The sequence below is a fragment of the Pholis gunnellus genome, assembly GCF_910591455.1.
Source record: "Pholis gunnellus genome assembly, chromosome: 17".
Classification (NCBI taxonomy): Eukaryota; Metazoa; Chordata; class Actinopteri; order Perciformes; family Pholidae; genus Pholis; species Pholis gunnellus.
The window spans coordinates 6,497,193-6,515,992 of NC_136544.1; the positions used below are offsets into that span (position 1 = coordinate 6,497,193).

Here is an 18,800-nt window from a genome sequence, read left to right on the forward strand (position 1 = left end):
GCCAACTCTGGACGACGTATGGCCGGTCTGAAACTAAACATCTCAGGTCCCGCCTCTGATTGGCCAGTCTTGGGGTTCCTTCATGAGTAGTCACTCTGAGCAACGGAGCTGCTCTTGGAGCGACAGAGCGTACTCTGGGCTCTCTGTCTGAGGAGACAGAGCAGCAGAGCACAAGACTATTTAATAAAACGTTTAGCAAAGCTAGCTACGTTACATTTTCACGAACTAATATATACAGCCATATATAGCCCAGATTGTTTGTTCCTATGCTAGTTCATCCCAGCTGCCATGTGCCTAGGACTTTGGTTTTCAAGCAGCTTGAACCCGACTCTGACTCTGCTCCACTACCTGGAACTGGATCTGAACCTGCTGCCTTTAAACTTGTCAACCAGTACAACCAGTATCAGAACCTGCCTGTTGCCCTGCATTTACCTGCCTACCAACACCTGCCTGTGAGCTAATGAATTAACAAAAAAGTCTTAATCAGTACATACATTAGATAAGAGAATTTACTATAAATGTATTACTTTCAAGAAAACGACTAGCAGCTGCAGCTTTCCGACAAAACATGCAGGAAAATACAACATTCCTGACTGTATTGGAGTACAGTAAAAGTATCAAGTACTTTGAGTGAATTACTTTCGTAAAGGAATCAGTGCAACAGTTCTTTATTACAATTTTTGCATACAACTGCATTCATTGTTTTATATTTTGGCAGCATTTTGACAAACATGCTGGCAAACAGTTGGATGGAGCATCAAAAGCCTTAATTTGAAGATGTGTTTCTTTGCCACCTCCTGAATGTAAAAGTCCAATGTTTACTCAACCAACTGAGGGAAGAATCTGTCTCTTTAGGTGCTAAATGCTCCACTGTGTTAGCCAGCTAGTTGCTAACTGTGTCGGTCTGCTGTTTGGTGCTGGGAAGCTAGTGTGTGTTTTTGGCGCTTTTTATTTTTCTGCTGCTGCTAGAAACAACAAACAGATTGATGAGAGTGTTTCGGCTATAAAAGGCAAACTGAAGAATCAGTGGGTTTGTTTAAGTGACCCATTTCATAATACAATTGATAACTTCCCAACTGGGTGTTGTGCTGTGTTTGGTTCCTTGTGTGACAACACAACAGGTTTGTCCTATTGTGTTATGAGATTTCGCGGAAATCATGAGTCACATCTGTCCTACTTTCGCTTTCCAATCCTCAAGTAAACACCTTACTCCAATCATTATGGGAACATTAACATAAACCTCATTCTAACCTTAAACTTTCAGCATTCCTTTGAAGTAAAATGTCTTCACTATGATGGTTTAAAGACGGAAATTGGTTCCCACAAAGATAACAATACAAGTTCCGTCCTAAGTCTCCATTGTTACGCGGACAGTATTGTATTGTATAATATAGTCACACATATGTAAACTGAATTTGAATTCACAGAAGAAGAAAAAAACGCAAAAGAAGTCGAAGACAAAAACGTGTCCTTGTAGGATGACATTTTCCATCAGAAAATATATTTTGGTGGTACAGGTGCTTTGAGCAGCCAAAAAGACTGGTGGAAGTCTTATTCCATTAATAATTTTGCACATTTGACATAAAAAGTAAAAACAACTCGTGCATGCTGAGTTTCTCTGCTCCTGGTAAACAACAGCTTTTCCTCATTTTCGGGGGGTGGGGGGGTCAAATCTACCTTCGCACTATTTAGAGCTATAGAGTTCCAGATAAATTATGTCTAATGATGAGAGAATCTATTGGGTAATCTGGAGTTCTTGCATAACTCTGCACTGTAGCAGCATTTAGTTACTTAAGAGTAGCCTAAAGGTCTCTCCAAAAGAGAGCAAAATAAATGATCAAGTTCAAGCTTTCAGTCTGAAGCTTTACCTTAACTGTCATCAGGATCAGTTTAAATCAAAATTGAAAAATTAAGACTGAATCAATGCCATTGTCCTTCTTTGGACTAACCTCTTCTTATGTGTGAAAATATCTAAGGATCTCTAGATAGATGGCATACTTTATTTGAAAAAAAATATGCAAACTCCTGTTGCAGCTGTTGCTCTGCAAGTAACAAGTGTTCAGTATAACCAGCATGGGCTTGGCAGTGTTTAAGTAGTGTGACCTTTAATGCCCATCTTTGTTTTCCTTTAAGTCACAAGTTGGTTTTGGCATTACTGATTTACAAGTAATGTGCCTGCAGAGTTTCTCAGCTCCTTATAACTATCCCGTCACATTTAGATTTGTTAAGAACAGGTGGGACGGGTTTGTGAGGGCTGATCTAGAATTCAACAGTTTCCGTTCTGATCTCTCTATGTAAAGGGCGAGGACAACAAGTTTTCCTGCATACCCACATTTCCACAGACCAGGCGTCGGAAAGTAGACGCAGAAGAAACGGTGAGTTTCAAACTATATACTTTTTATGTGTCAAATATGAGCATGTGTGGTTTATACAACAGACAATAAGCTTTTAAACAACTAAAGTTTGATATTGTGTTATTTTTCTATAAGTCTTTGCTGCTTTGAATTGTGTGGAAGACGCTTTATTAAGAGTGCTGCACACACACATACACACACGCACACACTCACATTTGTCTTTCTACTCAATTTTGGACCCTCATTGACATAATGCATTCCCTAGCCCCATACCTTTAACCATAAAAACTAAATGTCTAACCCCAACCCTCATTAAAACCCTATAAACCTAAATCTTAATCATTAGATTGTTTTTTTAATGTCAGTTAGTTCCTTCGAATACAGATCTTTTTTTTTACAACTTTGTAATTTAACTTATTTAACTTTTTACCACCGTCACCTGAAGCTTCTTTTAGACGAGTCGTTGTTTACTTTTCTCTGGAGCGGTGCGCTATGCCGGTGCACTCCTCTGACCTCTCTGTCTCTGCGTGTGCTTCTGGAAAGCTTTGGGAAACAGCTTTGAGATGCACTTAATCGGAGGTGGCGAAGTTTAACACTTGCATGTACCATAAGCCACACGAGATGGTGAGATGTAGATGTGATCAGAAGTGTTTTAAATCAGCGTCGGGTTGCGATCAATATAACATTTTAACAGGGGTGTCAAAGTTATTTTCACCCCGGGTCACATCAGCATTATGGCTGCCCTTAAAGAGCCTGTTGTAACTGTAAGACAAATGTAACTACTTCCTAACATATTGTTTAATAACTGTATCTTATAACTCAAATCCTTTTAATGTAGGGTTAAGAAACCCACATTACTCCAGTGGCGGGCTGTGCATTTTATACCTGGGCCTTCACTGCTGAAATACCACCTTATAACCACATGATGGCGCCACAGCTATGGTTATTATTCGTTTCTTGGGCTGTAACTATATAACGTTACGTATTTGTATTAAACCGTTCGGTACGAGGCTTACAAATCGAACAAAACGTTTGAATAATACTAGTGCATTTGGAAAATGCAGAAGCTTAAATTGTAGGAAATATAATGTTTTCTGTTTTATGATACATGTAGTTTATTTAAGAAAAATTATTAAATTATAAAATAGCCAGCAGAGAAGGCTTTGCAGGCCCTGACGGCCCACCACTGGTTTACTAGATTATGGGTCCATAAATGTGCCCATGCCTGCGCTAGACCATTAAACATTTCCATAACTTTGGTAGTGAAAAATAATCCTCCCCTCAGATAATGCTTCTTGGTAAAACCTGTGACTTAAAGTCATCAGCACTCATTTGACAGACGGCCGCTCTCATCTGTCTGAAATGCCATGACTTGATCTTCGTAATATTAAGAATTTTTCCTCAAAATATTCTGAATTTTTCCTCAAAATATTCTGAATTTATTCTCAAAATCTCAGACCACAGATATTTTTTGAATGAGCAGAAATCTATTTAAACACAAAGCCTATGTGGGCAGTGATTTATGGAATAATTAAAATGTATGTATTTATCATATTTGTGAATAGATGCCACATGTAGGCTAGGCTACATTTAAAGAGGTTACTTCCCCAAACAAAGGACACAAAAGAGGATGTGTGTGTTTACTCAGCAGGGATATCAATAAATGAGAGAAGTTGATCTACTGTACTTTTTTTAAAGCAGTACCGATTCCTTAGAGCCTTATGCTTTATATTCTATTATATCTTGTCAACTGGTGCCAGAATTTTGCATGGTTATACATAAAGACATTTTCATCATAAATTCTGAAAATGTTATCTGTGATTCTATCATTTATCTTATTAAATAATTAGCTCAATCAACTCTAATGCTGATGTGCATTTGCAGATATAGTTTGTTTTACTTGTCTCAATGACTTTGTCATAGGCCGACAGCATGACTCTGTAAAGATGAAGAGCAGATAAGATGGAGGAAGACGACTATAACAAGGCAGCAGGAGGACGAGAGTCTGTCCCATCTGCAGCCAATGAGAGCGGTAATATTTTATTCAACAATATTTGATTGTACATTTAGATAGATTTTATAGATTATATTTCAGTTGAGTTTCAGAAGCTGACGAAATATTACAATATATCAAACTAATCATGTGAAAATGAGAATTAGTTTATTACCTTTTATTCTGTAATTGCATTTCTGCAAACTGTATAACTTTTGACAATGCTGTTTCAACGATTACTGCAGTGTTACATAGTGATGTTATTCTCTGTTTATTTTGTTTCAGCGATACCTGATCTCACACTAGTGTTAATTGGTAAAACAAATTCCATTGAGATTGGATCAAGAAACATCTTAATTGACCATGACGACCAAAAAAATGTTGAACAGTTTTCAACCAAACTGTATGATTTGTGTGGTCGACACATCTCTGTCATTAACATGCTTGGTCTACCAAATATTGATAAATTCCCATTAAATGAAGAAATTCATGGGTTTCCCATGTTGTTACCAAATGGCCTGCAGAGCAGCCATTACAGTTCAGGTGTGCAGTGGTTAGAAACAACTTTTGGGAAAGGATGAATGACTTATGTAATGACAGTTGTGACTCATGAGTCAGATGAAAAATGTGAAAGTGCACTGACAGACCTGAAAGCCAACAGCAGTTTTGTTGAAAAAAGATACCACACATGTAAAAGAAGTATGATGGATGAAGTAGAGATAATAGCTCTGCTGGAAAACATAGACGCCATGGTCTCTGAAAATGCTCCCGACTGCCACAGTGGACTGATGTGTGATGGAAATAAAGGGCAGAAAGAACAACTGGAGCACAAAGAAGAAAGACTGGAGTCCTCATTGTTCCAGCAAAGTTAATGTTTAATGTTGGCATTAATGAATTACACCGACACTGCTTCATGAAGACAATGTGGACAGAACTAACGACTAATGTACCTACATGACTTTGACAACAATTTTACAACGTGAAAGTGGTTCTCATAGTGAATTATCACCTGAATCTGCAGCTCCGTTTTGCTTGACTGAGCTTTACAGTGAGTTTTATTTTACTGTTTTGATTCACTTTCACAGCTCTCATGGCATTATTTTCAGCCGTAGCAGGCAGCTGTTCCAAAATGAAGAAATACAAATGATGTGTTTTGTTGGTTAAAAAGTTGCACTAACATTTTAAGATGAACATGGTACTGATTGAATTTAATGATTTGTGGGTTATCAAGTCTTTCCACCAGATGTTTGAAATAATCTGACGTCTGGCTCAATATTTGAATGTGTGGATTTACATAATGAGCGTACTGATAGGCAAGAGTTATGAAGATCATTAGAAAAGCACTTTAATCCATAATGATCAGCCTAAAGCATCACTGAATAATTTGAAGATACATGTATTTTACATTTAACTTAACTGTTGTAGGAACAGACCTATAGATTAGAGATTTGTACACAGTGTTTTCAGTGTTTTGAGAATCGAGATTTTCATGTGGTGTTTGTAACACTAGTGCCAGATATATAAATAGATATTAATATATACACAGTTTTGTTATTATTATCCCCTCTGTCATTGTGTCCCCTCCATCCCAGGTCTCCAGAAATTTAACACGGACACTTTGTAATTATAATGATCATGGTTAGCTAATCCAGTGTTGTTTTTTTAAACCTATACAATTTTGTCTTTCTTACATTATCCTGCAGTAGAAGATATTGAGGAGAATGCAACTGCAATCAAGGTAAAGGTAAGATTTTTCAACTTCATAAGTGATCATCATTATGGAACAGCATTTATTAATAAAACTACATGTGAGTTAGATCACATTTTAAGTCTCACGCCAAATTAAACAGTTCCAATCTTCAAACTGAAGTTTGGAACTCGATTGGTGCATCACTGTGTGATATTGATCTGGAGTGTTGTATGTGTTCTTGGCAGAGTTTCTACTGGCAACATCTTAATCTCAAATGCTCTACCAAGTTGAACTAGAGGTTAAATGAAATCCCCTGTTTTCTTAGAGTGATACAGTGAATGGACCTGGTGATGTTGAAAACTCAAAGAATGATGAAAACACAGGAGGAGAGTCTGAAATCACATCTGTATCATCTGCAAACAATGACAAAGGTAACATTTTAATGACAAAGAACCCAAGTATTGTTTAGTTGAATTCAATGATGTCAATAAAATAGGGAACTAACTCTGAAATGTGTTGGCTTTGACCCTTCCACAGGAGAGCCTGATGAAGATAAGGAGGTCAACAATGAAAGCAGCAGTGACGTGGGTGAGCGGTCCATGGAGGAGAGTGATGTAGTGAAGAACACAAGTCCAACATCTCAGACTGTTTCAACAGTTACCAAAGAAAGTGAGAATGACTTCATTTGTTTAAATGTTGTATTGCATTTCTGCCAAATCTGGATAATTATAATTAAAGTAAAACATCTATTATGTCTATTTGTCGTAGAGGACATCCATTTTCTTAAACAATGCCCTTTTCAATATTTACATTGAATGTTTACAGATAAATCTTATTAGCTTGGAATGGTTAAGTGACCCCAAAACAATTTGTTTTATCTTTGATTCTGCTCTCTCTTACTTTACCTTGCAGTAGATGAGCTGGAGGAGAACACAGCTAAAACAGAGGTAAATGTGAGATCTTTTGGTTCTCAGTAGTCATTGTCTTACAGGAACATTTCATTTTAACGCTCCCTTTTTTTCTAAAATGATGTTGTTAGTTAGTTAGTTAGAGTTTGACTCAATGAACCATCTGGTTGGACATATGGATCAGTTGACAACACTTGCAGAAGAGTTTTCTTTTTTTCTCACTAAACTTCAAACATGATTGCATTTAGTATGTACTTATTGTTTTCCCCTTTATTTTAAGTTTTGTTGTACTCTGAATTGGTGTACCACTGAGTACTTTTGATCTTCATGTTCTTAATCCCAATGGGTTGAACCTGGTTAACTAAATGTCATATAAAATCGTCTGTTTTATTAGAATGATCCAGTGAATGGTGCTAAACACTCAGACAAGTGTGATGACAGCATAAGAGTGGGAGGAGAGTCTGGAATCAAATCTGTATCATCATCTGCAACCAATAAAGGTAACAATAATAATGTTCTTTATTGTAACATAGATTTTTACAGTAAAATAATAATGAAATTAAGTGGTGTGAATAAAATAAGGAAATAACTAACTCTGAAATGTGTTGGCTTTGACCCTTCAACAGGAGAGCCTGATGAAGATAAGGAGGTCAACAAAGTGAAGGACACAAGTCCAACATCTCAGACTGCTTCACCAGTTAAAGAGCGTGAGAAATAATTTATTTCTTTAAATGTTGAATTGCATCTCTGCAAAATCTGGATAATTAAAATAAAACACATTTTGTCTATTTGGTGTGGAGGACATCCATCATGTTGAACAATGAACCATCTTGGAATGGTTAAGTGACCCAAAACAATTTGTTTTATGCTTGATTCTGCTTTCTGTTACTTTACCCTGCAGAAGGTGAGCTACAGGAGAGTGCAGCTAAAACAAAGGTAAATGTGAGATTATTTTTGCTCCTCAGTAGTAATTGTCATAAAGCATTGTTTATGTATTATTGATACTTATATTTTCAAGTCAAGTTTTAGCTGAAGATTAGAGTTGTTTGCATTTGTAGTTTAGACTTGAACAGAGTTTTACTCTACAAACCCCCTATGTGGACACGTGGATGAGTTGAAATGAGATAAGTTTACTTCCTTCTCACTGAACTATAAACCTGCTTGCATTAAGTGCATTAAGTGCATATTGTTTAGCCTTACTTTTATTTTGGAGTTGTCTGAATTGGTCTACTATTGTGTGTTCTTGATCTTCATGTTCTTAATGTCAATGGATCTAACCTGGTTAACTGATCCATCATCTCTCCATTTTCTAACTGCTTCGGGGTCATACACATGTCTCCTTTTTGCGCCCTCAAATTCATTTTTGTCAATGTAGACATGCAGAAGGCACGCTCAAAATCGAGAGCGAAACCTAGTGTTCTTTAATGCCTATTCTTCAGGGTGCGACAGCTGCAACTCAAGATGAAAATAGTTCAACTGTTGGAACTTTATGGCACACACAGCATGTAATGTGTCGCGGAACAACCAATTACAGCTGGCAGATATCTTTTCTCAGTCTGCGGTAAATACATGAAGTTGAAGCGAAGTTAATCATTTTAGTGCAGGACTAACCGGAGCTTAATCGTCATCGTCATTGCAGCACACAGGTTTTGGTTGCTTAGTAATGGCTGGAGCGATAGCAGCGCCCCCCCCCCCCCCCCCCCCCCACAAAGCACCTTGGATAAAAGGATGAAAGTGACACGGTTGGCATATTACGCTCGGTTTTAGATGGTACGGGTGTTTCAGACATAACTTCTAAATGGATTCATGTACAAAGGCCAAACTCATGAACTGTTTGTCGTAGACTCTTGTGGGAGGCTTCATTGGTCTCAGCAAAGAGTTCCTCTCTCATTAGTGTGGGTTAGCCCTCCCCTATACTTTAGCCATAGCCTCTTTCAGAACCGCACGACTGCTTTATCAGAACAAACTTTGTTTTACTTTGCTTTTAATTTATGTTTTATTGTTTTCATAACTGGAACAACAGTGTAAGTTATTGATCTTCAAGTTTTACATTTTGATGCAGTTTTCTTGTCTTTGGGTTTAAAATACACTCCTTATATCAAGATCACAAGAAATATTGTAATCTCAGTCAGAACCTGGAGAATTGTTTTATTAAATCACATATTTTCTCAGTTTGATCAGGTGAATGAACCTGGTGAAGCTCAACACTCCGAGAATAATGATGAAAGCAGAGGAGCAGAGGCGATTGCATTTGCAGAGACATCTTCATCAAATAATAAAGGTAATATTTTGATTATGAATTGATTGTAGAGCAACATCTTATAGATTTTCAAACACGGAAAAAATTATTAAAACTTAAATTAAAAAACGTAATATTTCAACTAATCTCTGACGTATACGATGACTACAATCTTCAACAGGAGAAAATAATGACTTTGAAAAGGTCATGAAAACACAGGAGGACACAAGTCTAACATCTCAGAATGTTTCAATATTAAATAATGTGAGAGTCACTATATCACATTCATTATATTTTCTGCATTACATTTGAGCAAAATGTGAAACAGAGCTTTTAGTCACTCAAAATGTTATCTTATTGAATCCTTCAGTACAGCATGGTGATGCCTGATCTCACACTAGTGTTAATTGGTGAAACAAATTCCATTGAGATTGGATCAAAAAACATCTTAATTGACCATGACGGGCAAACAAATGTGGAACAGTTTTCAACCAAACTGTATGATTTGTGTGGTCGGCACATCTCTGTCATTAACATGCTTGGTCTACCAAACATTGATAAATTCCTTCAAGAAATTCATGCCTTTCCCATGTTGTTACCAAATGGCCTGCATAGCAGCCATTACAGTTCAGGTGTGCAGTGGTTAGAAACAACTTTTGGGAAAGGATGAATGACTTATGTATTGACAGTTGTGACTCATGAGTCAGATGAAAAATGTGAAAGTGCACTGACAGACCTGAAAGCCAACAGCAGTTTTGTTGAAAAAAGATACCACACATGTAAAAGAAGTATGATGGATGAAGTAGAGATAATAGCTCTGCTGGAAAACATAGACGCCATGGTCTCTGAAAATGCTCCCCACTGCCACAGTGGACTGATGTATGATGGAAATAAAGGGCAGAAAGAACAACTGGAGCACAAAGAAGAAAGACTGGAGTCCTCATTGTTTCAGCAAAGTTAATGTTTAATGTTGGCATTAATGAATTACACCGACACTGCTTCATGAAGACAATGTGGACAGAACTAACGACTAATGTACCTACATGACTTTGACAACAATTTTACAATGTGAAAGTGGTTCTCATAGTGAATTATCACCTGAATCTGCAGCTCTGTTTTGCTTGACTGAGCTTTACAGTGAGTTTTATTTCACTGTTTTGATTCACTTTCACAGCTCTGATGGCATTATTTTCAGCCGTAGCAGGTAGCTGTTCCAAAATGAAGAAATACAAATGATGTGTTTTGTTGGTTAAAAAGTTGCACTAACATTTTAAGATGAACATGGTACTGATTGAATTTAATGATTTGTGGGTTATCAAGTCTTTCCACCAGATGTTTGAAATAATCTGACGTCTGGCTCAATATTTGAATGTGTGGATTTACATAATGAGCGTACTGATAAGCAAGAGTTATGAAGATCATTAGAAAAGCACTTTAATCCATAATGATCAGCCTAAAGCATCACTGAATAATTTGAAGATACATGTATTTTACATTTAACTTAACTGTTGTAGGAACAGACCTATAGATTAGAGATTTGTACACAGTGTTTTCAGTGTTTTGAGAATCGAGATTTTCATGTGGTGTTTGTAACACTAGTGCCAGATATATAAATAGATATTAATATATACACAGTTTTGTTATTATTATCCCCTCTGTCATTGTGTCCCCTCCATCCCAGGTCTCCAGAAATTTAACACGGACACTTTGTAATTATAATGATCATGGTTAGCTAATCCAGTGTTGTTTTTTTAAACCTATACAATTTTGTCTTTCTTACATTATCCTGCAGTAGAAGATATTGAGGAGAATGCAACTGCAATCAAGGTAAAGGTAAGATTTTTCAACTTCATAAGTGATCATCATTATGGAACAGCATTTATTAATAAAACTACATGTGAGTTAGATCACATTTTAAGTCTCACGCCAAATTAAACAGTTCCAATCTTCAAACTGAAGTTTGGAACTCGATTGGTGCATCACTGTGTGATATTGATCTGGAGTGTTGTATGTGTTCTTGGCAGAGTTTCTACTGGCAACATCTTAATCTCAAATGCTCTACCAAGTTGAACTAGAGATTAAATGAAATCCCCTGTTTTCTTAGAGTGATACAGTGAATGGACCTGGTGATGTTGAAAACTCAAAGAATGATGAAAACACAGGAGGAGAGTCTGAAATCACATCTGTATCATCTGCAAACAATGACAAAGGTAACATTTTAATGACAAAGAACCCAAGTATTGTTTAGTTGAATTCAATGATGTCAATAAAATAGGGAACTAACTCTGAAATGTGTTGGCTTTGACCCTTCCACAGGAGAGCCTGATGAAGATAAGGAGGTCAACAATGAAAGCAGCAGTGACGTGGGTGAGCGGTCCATGGAGGAGAGTGATGTAGTGAAGAACACAAGTCCAACATCTCAGACTGTTTCAACAGTTACCAAAGAAAGTGAGAATGACTTCATTTGTTTAAATGTTGTATTGCATTTCTGCCAAATCTGGATAATTATAATTAAAGTAAAACATCTATTATGTCTATTTGTCGTAGAGGACATCCATTTTCTTAAACAATGCCCTTTTCAATATTTACATTGAATGTTTACAGATAAATCTTATTAGCTTGGAATGGTTAAGTGACCCCAAAACAATTTGTTTTATCTTTGATTCTGCTCTCTCTTACTTTACCTTGCAGTAGATGAGCTGGAGGAGAACACAGCTAAAACAGAGGTAAATGTGAGATCTTTTGGTTCTCAGTAGTCATTGTCTTACAGGAGCATTTCATTTTAACGCTCCTTTTTTTCTAAAATGATTTTGTTAGTTAGTTAGTTAGAGTTTGACTCAATGGACCATCTGGTTGGACATATGGATCAGTTGACAACACTTGCAGAAGAGTTTTCTTTTTTTCTCACTAAACTTCAAACATGATTGCATTTAGTATGTACTTATTGTTTTCCCCTTTATTTTAAGTTTTGTTGTACTCTGAATTGGTGTACCACTGAGTACTTTTGATCTTCATGTTCTTAATCCCAATGGGTTGAACCTGGTTAACTAAATGTCATATAAAATCGTCTGTTTTATTAGAATGATCCAGTGAATGGTGCTAAACACTCAGACAAGTGTGATGACAGCATAAGAGTGGGAGGAGAGTCTGGAATCAAATCTGTATCATCATCTGCAACCAATAAAGGTAACAATAATAATGTTCTTTATTGTAACATAGATTTTTACAGTAAAATAATAATGAAATTAAGTGGTGTGAATAAAATAAGGAAATAACTAACTCTGAAATGTGTTGGCTTTGACCCTTCAACAGGAGAGCCTGATGAAGATAAGGAGGTCAACAAAGTGAAGGACACAAGTCCAACATCTCAGACTGCTTCACCAGTTAAAGAGCGTGAGAAATAATTTATTTCTTTAAATGTTGAATTGCATCTCTGCAAAATCTGGATAATTAAAATAAAACACATTTTGTCTATTTGGTGTGGAGGACATCCATCATGTTGAACAATGAACCATCTTGGAATGGTTAAGTGACCCAAAACAATTTGTTTTATGCTTGATTCTGCTTTCTGTTACTTTACCCTGCAGAAGGTGAGCTACAGGAGAGTGCAGCTAAAACAAAGGTAAATGTGAGATTATTTTTGCTCCTCAGTAGTAATTGTCATAAAGCATTGTTTATGTATTATTGATACTTATATTTTCAAGTCAAGTTTTAGCTGAAGATTAGAGTTGTTTGCATTTGTAGTTTAGACTTGAACAGAGTTTTACTCTACAAACCCCCTATGTGGACACGTGGATGAGTTGAAATGAGATAAGTTTACTTCCTTCTCACTGAACTATAAACCTGCTTGCATTAAGTGCATTAAGTGCATATTGTTTAGCCTTACTTTTATTTTGGAGTTGTCTGAATTGGTCTACTATTGTGTGTTCTTGATCTTCATGTTCTTAATGTCAATGGATCTAACCTGGTTAACTGATCCATCATCTCTCCATTTTCTAACTGCTTCGGGGTCATACACATGTCTCCTTTTTGCGCCCTCAAATTCATTTTTGTCAATGTAGACATGCAGAAGGCACGCTCAAAATTGAGAGGGAAGCCTAGTGTTCTTTAATGCCTATATTCTTCAGGGTGCGACAGCTGCAACTCAAGATGAAAATAGTTCAACTGTTGGAACTTTATGGCACACACAGCATGTAATGTGTCGCGGAACAACCAATTACAGCTGGCAGATATCTTTTCTCAGTCTGCGGTAAATACATGAAGTTGAAGCGAAGTTAATCATTTTAGTGCAGGACTAACCGGAGCTTAATCGTCATCGTCATTGCAGCACACAGGTTTTGGTTGCTTAGTAATGGCTGGAGCGATAGCAGCGCCCCCCCCCCCCCACAAAGCACCTTGGATAAAAGGATGAAAGTGACACGGTTGGCATATTACGCTCGGTTTTAGATGGTACGGGTGTTTCAGACATAACTTCTAAATGGATTCATGTACAAAGGCCAAACTCATGAACTGTTTGTCGTAGACTCTTGTGGGAGGCTTCATTGGTCTCAGCAAAGAGTTCCTCTCTCATTAGTGTGGGTTAGCCCTCCCCTATACTTTAGCCATGCCCTCTTTCAGAACCGCACGACTGCTTTATCAGAACAAACTTTGTTTTACTTTGCTTTTAATTTATGTTTTATTGTTTTCATAACTGGAACAACAGTGTAAGTTATTGATCTTCAAGTTTTACATTTTGATGCAGTTTTCTTGTCTTTGGGTTTAAAATACACTCCTTATATCAAGATCACAAGAAATATTGTAATCTCAGTCAGAACCTGGAGAATTGTTTTATTAAATCACATATTTTCTCAGTTTGATCTGGTGAATGAACCTGGTGAAGCTCAACACTCCGAGAATAATGATGAAAGCAGAGGAGCAGAGGCGATTGCATTTGCAGAGACATCTTCATCAAATAATAAAGGTAATATTTTGATTATGAGTTGATTGTAGAGCAACATCTTATAGATTTTCAAACACGGAAAAAATTATTAAAACTTAAATTAAAAAACGTAATATTTCAACTAATCTCTGACGTATACGATGACTACAATCTTCAACAGGAGAAAATAATGACTTTGAAAAGGTCATGAAAACACAGGAGGACACAAGTCTAACATCTCAGAATGTTTCAATATTAAATAATGTGAGAGTCACTATATCACATTCATTATATTTTCTGCATTACATTTGAGCAAAATGTGAAACAGAGCTTTTAGTCACTCAAAATGTTATCTTATTGAATCCTTCAGTACAGCATGGTGATGCCTGATCTCACACTAGTGTTAATTGGTGAAACAAATTCCATTGAGATTGGATCAAAAAACATCTTGATTGACCATGACGGGCAAACAAATGTGGAACAGTTTTCAACCAAACTGTATGATTTGTGTGGTCGGCACATCTCTGTCATTAACATGCTTGGTCTACCAAACATTGATAAATTCCTTCAAGAAATTCATGCCTTTCCCATGTTGTTACCAAATGGCCTGCATAGCAGCCATTACAGTTCAGGAGTGCAGTGGTTAGAAACAACTTTTGGGAAAGGATGAATGACTTATGTATTGACAGTTGTGACTCATGAGTCAGATGAAAAATGTGAAAGTGCACTGACAGACCTGAAAGCCAACAGCAGTTTTGTTGAAAAAAGATACCACACATGTAAAAGAAGTATGATGGATGAAGGAGAGATAATAGCTCTGCTGGAAAACATAGACGCCATGGTCTCTGAAAATGCTCCCGACTGCCACAGTGGACTGATGTGTGATGGAAATAAAGGGCAGAAAGAACAACTGGAGCACAAAGAAGAAAGACTGGAGTCCTCATTGTTTCAGCAAAGTTAATGTTTAATGTTGGCATTAATGAATTACACCGACACTGCTTCATGAAGACAATGTGGACAGAACTAACGACTAATGTACCTACATGACTTTGACAACAATTTTACAATGTGAAAGTGGTTCTCATAGTGAATTATCACCTGAATCTGCAGCTCTGTTTTGCTTGACTGAGCTTTACAGTGAGTTTTATTTCACTGTTTTGATTCACTTTCACAGCTCTCATGGCATTATTTTCAGCCGTAGCAGGCAGCTGTTCCAAAATGAAGAAATACAAATGATGTGTTTTGTTGGTTAAAAAGTTGCACTAACATTTTAAGATGAACATGGTACTGATTGAATTTAATGATTTGTGGGTTATCAATTCTTTCCACCAGATGTTTGAAATAATCTGACGTCTGGCTCAATATTTGAATGTGTGGATTTACATAATGAGCGTACTGATAAGCAAGAGTTATGAAGATCATTAGAAAAGCACTTTAATCCATAATGATCAGCCTAAAGCATCACTGAATAATTTGAAGATACATGTATTTTACATTTAACTTAACTGTTGTAGGAACAGACCTATAGATTAGAGATTTGTACACAGTGTTTTCAGTGTTTTGAGAATCGAGATTTTCATGTGGTGTTTGTAACACTAGTGCCAGATATATAAATAGATATTAATATATACACAGTTTTGTTATTATTATCCCCTCTGTCATTGTGTCCCCTCCATCCCAGGTCTCCAGAAATTTAACACGGACACTTTGTAATTATAATGATCATGGTTAGCTAATCCAGTGTTGTTTTTTTAAACCTATACAATTTTGTCTTTCTTACATTATCCTGCAGTAGAAGATATTGAGGAGAATGCAACTTCAATCAAGGTAAAGGTAAGATTTTTCAACTTCATAAGTGATCATCATTATGGAACAGCATTTATTAATAAATCTACATGTGAGTTAGATCACATTTTAAGTCTCACGCCAAATTAAACAGTTCCAATCTTCAAACTGAAGTTTGGAACTCGATTGGTGCATCACTGTGTGATATTGATCTGGAGTGTTGTATGTGTTCTTGGCAGAGTTTCTACTGGCAACATCTTAATCTCAAATGCTCTACCAAGTTGAACTAGAGGTTAAATGAAATCCCCTGTTTTCTTAGAGTGATACAGTGAATGGACCTGGTGATGTTGAAAACTCAAAGAATGATGAAAACACAGGAGGAGAGTCTGAAATCACATCTGTATCATCTGCAAACAATGACAAAGGTAACATTTTAATGACAAAGAACCCAAGTATTGTTTAGTTGAATTCAATGATGTCAATAAAATAGGGAACTAACTCTGAAATGTGTTGGCTTTGACCCTTCCACAGGAGAGCCTGATGAAGATAAGGAGGTCAACAATGAAAGCAGCAGTGACGTGGGTGAGCGGTCCATGGAGGAGAGTGATGTAGTGAAGAACACAAGTCCAACATCTCAGACTGTTTCAACAGTTACCAAAGAAAGTGAGAATGACTTCATTTGTTTAAATGTTGTATTGCATTTCTGCCAAATCTGGATAATTATAATTAAAGTAAAACATCTATTATGTCTATTTGTCGTAGAGGACATCCATTTTCTTAAACAATGCCCTTTTCAATATTTACATTGAATGTTTACAGATAAATCTTATTAGCTTGGAATGGTTAAGTGACCTCAAAACAATTTGTTTTATCTTTGATTCTGCTCTCTCTTACTTTACCTTGCAGTAGATGAGCTGGAGGAGAACACAGCTAAAACAGAGGTAAATGTGAGATCTTTTGGTTCTCAGTAGTCATTGTCTTACAGGAGCATTTCATTTTAACGCTCCCTTTTTTTCTAAAATGATGTTGTTAGTTAGTTAGTTAGAGTTTGACTCAATGAACCATCTGGTTGGACATATGGATCAGTTGACAACACTTGAAGAAGAGTTTTCTTCTTTTCTCACTAAACTTCAAACATGATTGCATTTAGTCTGTGCTTATTGTTTTCCCTTTTATTTTAAGGTTTGTTATACTCTGAATTGGTGTACCACTGAGTATTTTTGATCTTCATGTTCTTAATCCCAATGGGTTGAACCTGGTTAACTAAATGTCATATAAAATCGTCTGTTTTATTAGAATGATCCAGTGAATGGTGCTAAACACTCAGACAAGTGTGATGACAGCATAAGAGTGGGAGGAGAGTCTGGAATCAAATCTGTATCATCATCTGCAACCAATAAAGGTAACAATAATAATATTCTTTATTGTAACATAGATTTTTTACAGTAAAATAATAATGAAATTCAGTGGTGTGAATAAAATAAGGAAATAACTAACTCTGAAATGTGTTGGCTTTGACCCTTCAACAGGAGAACCTGATGAAGATAAGGAGGTCAACAAAGTGAAGGACACAAGTCCAACATCTCAGACTGTTTCACCAGTTAACAAAGAGCGTGAGAAATAATTTATTTCTTTAAATGTTGAATTGCATTTCAGTCGGGAACACTCTCGTTATAGATTCTAACCATTTATTGCAACAAATGGAATACAGTTAAACTTGGCGATAATGGCTCCGCTCTTTGAATGCTCCCCGGATTAGCCAGCAGCTACTGAGCTAAGACCGGGAGCACGAGCAATAACCCCCCTGGGTTTACAGGACAGAGGTACATTTTTTAAATACATTTCAAACATTTGCCAGAAGATGAACTAACAAAGAGGTGGAGGCTGGGGTGGAGGAGGCGAAGCTTCGCCAGCAGTGTGGTCTGTAGCAGCGTAGATGTAGAATGAATCAGTGAGAAGGAAGCCATATTTAAATAAACCTCCGTGAAGTGAGAGTGGGCTGTGATTGGTGCGTGGCCGATCGGAAGCTATGATTCAATCGGCTGGCTGTCAGCTGGTTACAGCTGGGGCGTATAACTTCCGTGTCCTGCATGAATTTACGCAAGCTTCATTACTGCAAAATCTGGATAGTTATAATTAAAATAAAACACATTATGTCTATTTGGTGTAGAGGACATCCATCATGTTGAACAATGAACCATCTTGGAATGGTTAAGTGACCCAAAACAATTTGTTTTATGCTTGATTCTGCTTTCTGTTACTTTACCCTGCAGAAGGCGAGCTGCAGGAGAGTGCAGCTAAAACAGAGGTAAATGTGTTTTTTTTTCCTGAAGCAGGGTGCACCGGTTTCCCTTTTGCGGGTGAAGTGCAACAGCTCTTTTCTGACCAATAAATGTAGGGTCAGTGAATCACTCTTGGTCTTGCCACTCCCATGGGACCACTTTGGCCTGGGAGACCCTACCAGGAGCTTTTGACAACATAGCTACCATGGTCACTGGGGCCCACAAATCCTCCACAACGTTGAGGTGATGATTCACTAGATGGGTGGTTAACTGATGTTAAATTAAATTATTTGTTTTGTTAGTGTGATCCAGTGAAACAACCTGCTGATGTTGAACACTCAAAGAATGATGACAACACAACTGTGGGAGGAGAATCTGAAATCACGCCTGCGCAATCTGCTGCCACTGAGAAAGGTAATATTTTAATGAATAGTACCATTACTGGAAAAAGTCAATAACATTAAAACTTGCTTACAGTGAACATTATCAAAACAGAGAAAAACGAATTAGTTTTTAAAGTGCTTTGCTTGTCTTATGCTTGATTGTCTTACGATTCAGTCCATTATTCTACAGCAGGTAATATGGATACGAGTGGAAACATACATAAGGTAAGAAACTCAAAATGTAATAT

The 18,800-nt window shown here is 36.9% G+C and overlaps 2 protein-coding genes across 8 annotated transcripts in view; both read left to right on the plus strand.

Moving 5' to 3' along the window:
• LOC306709995 (interferon-induced very large GTPase 1-like) overlaps positions 1–18,800 on the plus strand; it is a 62,005-nt gene that overhangs the window by 38,190 nt on the left and 5,015 nt on the right. For 2 of the 7 annotated variants that reach the window (XM_079178347.1, XM_079178349.1), the window contains exons 11-31: positions 7,340–7,445; positions 7,572–7,652; positions 7,847–7,881; positions 9,118–9,226; positions 10,977–11,017; positions 11,289–11,394; positions 11,501–11,632; positions 11,876–11,910; positions 12,265–12,370; positions 12,497–12,577; positions 12,772–12,806; positions 14,036–14,144; positions 15,895–15,935; positions 16,207–16,312; positions 16,419–16,550; positions 16,794–16,828; positions 17,184–17,289; positions 17,417–17,500; positions 18,161–18,195; positions 18,472–18,583; positions 18,743–18,777. In XM_079178347.1, the coding sequence (XP_079034473.1) occupies positions 7,340–7,445; positions 7,572–7,652; positions 7,847–7,881; positions 9,118–9,226; positions 10,977–11,017; positions 11,289–11,394; positions 11,501–11,632; positions 11,876–11,910; positions 12,265–12,370; positions 12,497–12,577; positions 12,772–12,806; positions 14,036–14,144; positions 15,895–15,935; positions 16,207–16,312; positions 16,419–16,550; positions 16,794–16,828; positions 17,184–17,289; positions 17,417–17,500; positions 18,161–18,195; positions 18,472–18,583; positions 18,743–18,777 (1,662 nt within the window). Of the gene's footprint in view, positions 1–2,259; positions 2,376–4,277; positions 4,387–6,050; positions 6,092–6,362; positions 6,469–6,574; positions 6,707–6,949; positions 6,985–7,339; positions 7,446–7,571; positions 7,653–7,846; positions 7,882–9,117; positions 9,227–10,976; positions 11,018–11,288; positions 11,395–11,500; positions 11,633–11,875; positions 11,911–12,264; positions 12,371–12,496; positions 12,578–12,771; positions 12,807–14,035; positions 14,145–15,894; positions 15,936–16,206; positions 16,313–16,418; positions 16,551–16,793; positions 16,829–17,183; positions 17,290–17,416; positions 17,501–18,160; positions 18,196–18,471; positions 18,584–18,742; positions 18,778–18,800 lie in introns of those variants that run through there. The other 5 variants (XM_079178352.1, XM_079178353.1, XM_079178350.1 and 2 more) reach the window with 5 other exon arrangements.
• On the plus strand, positions 14,479–15,887 carry LOC306709187 (uncharacterized protein; the record flags this gene model as incomplete). Its single annotated transcript, XM_079177250.1, is given in 2 exon segments — positions 14,479–14,769; positions 14,773–15,887. Coding segments are annotated over 2 exon segments (582 nt in total). The 3' UTR covers positions 15,064–15,887.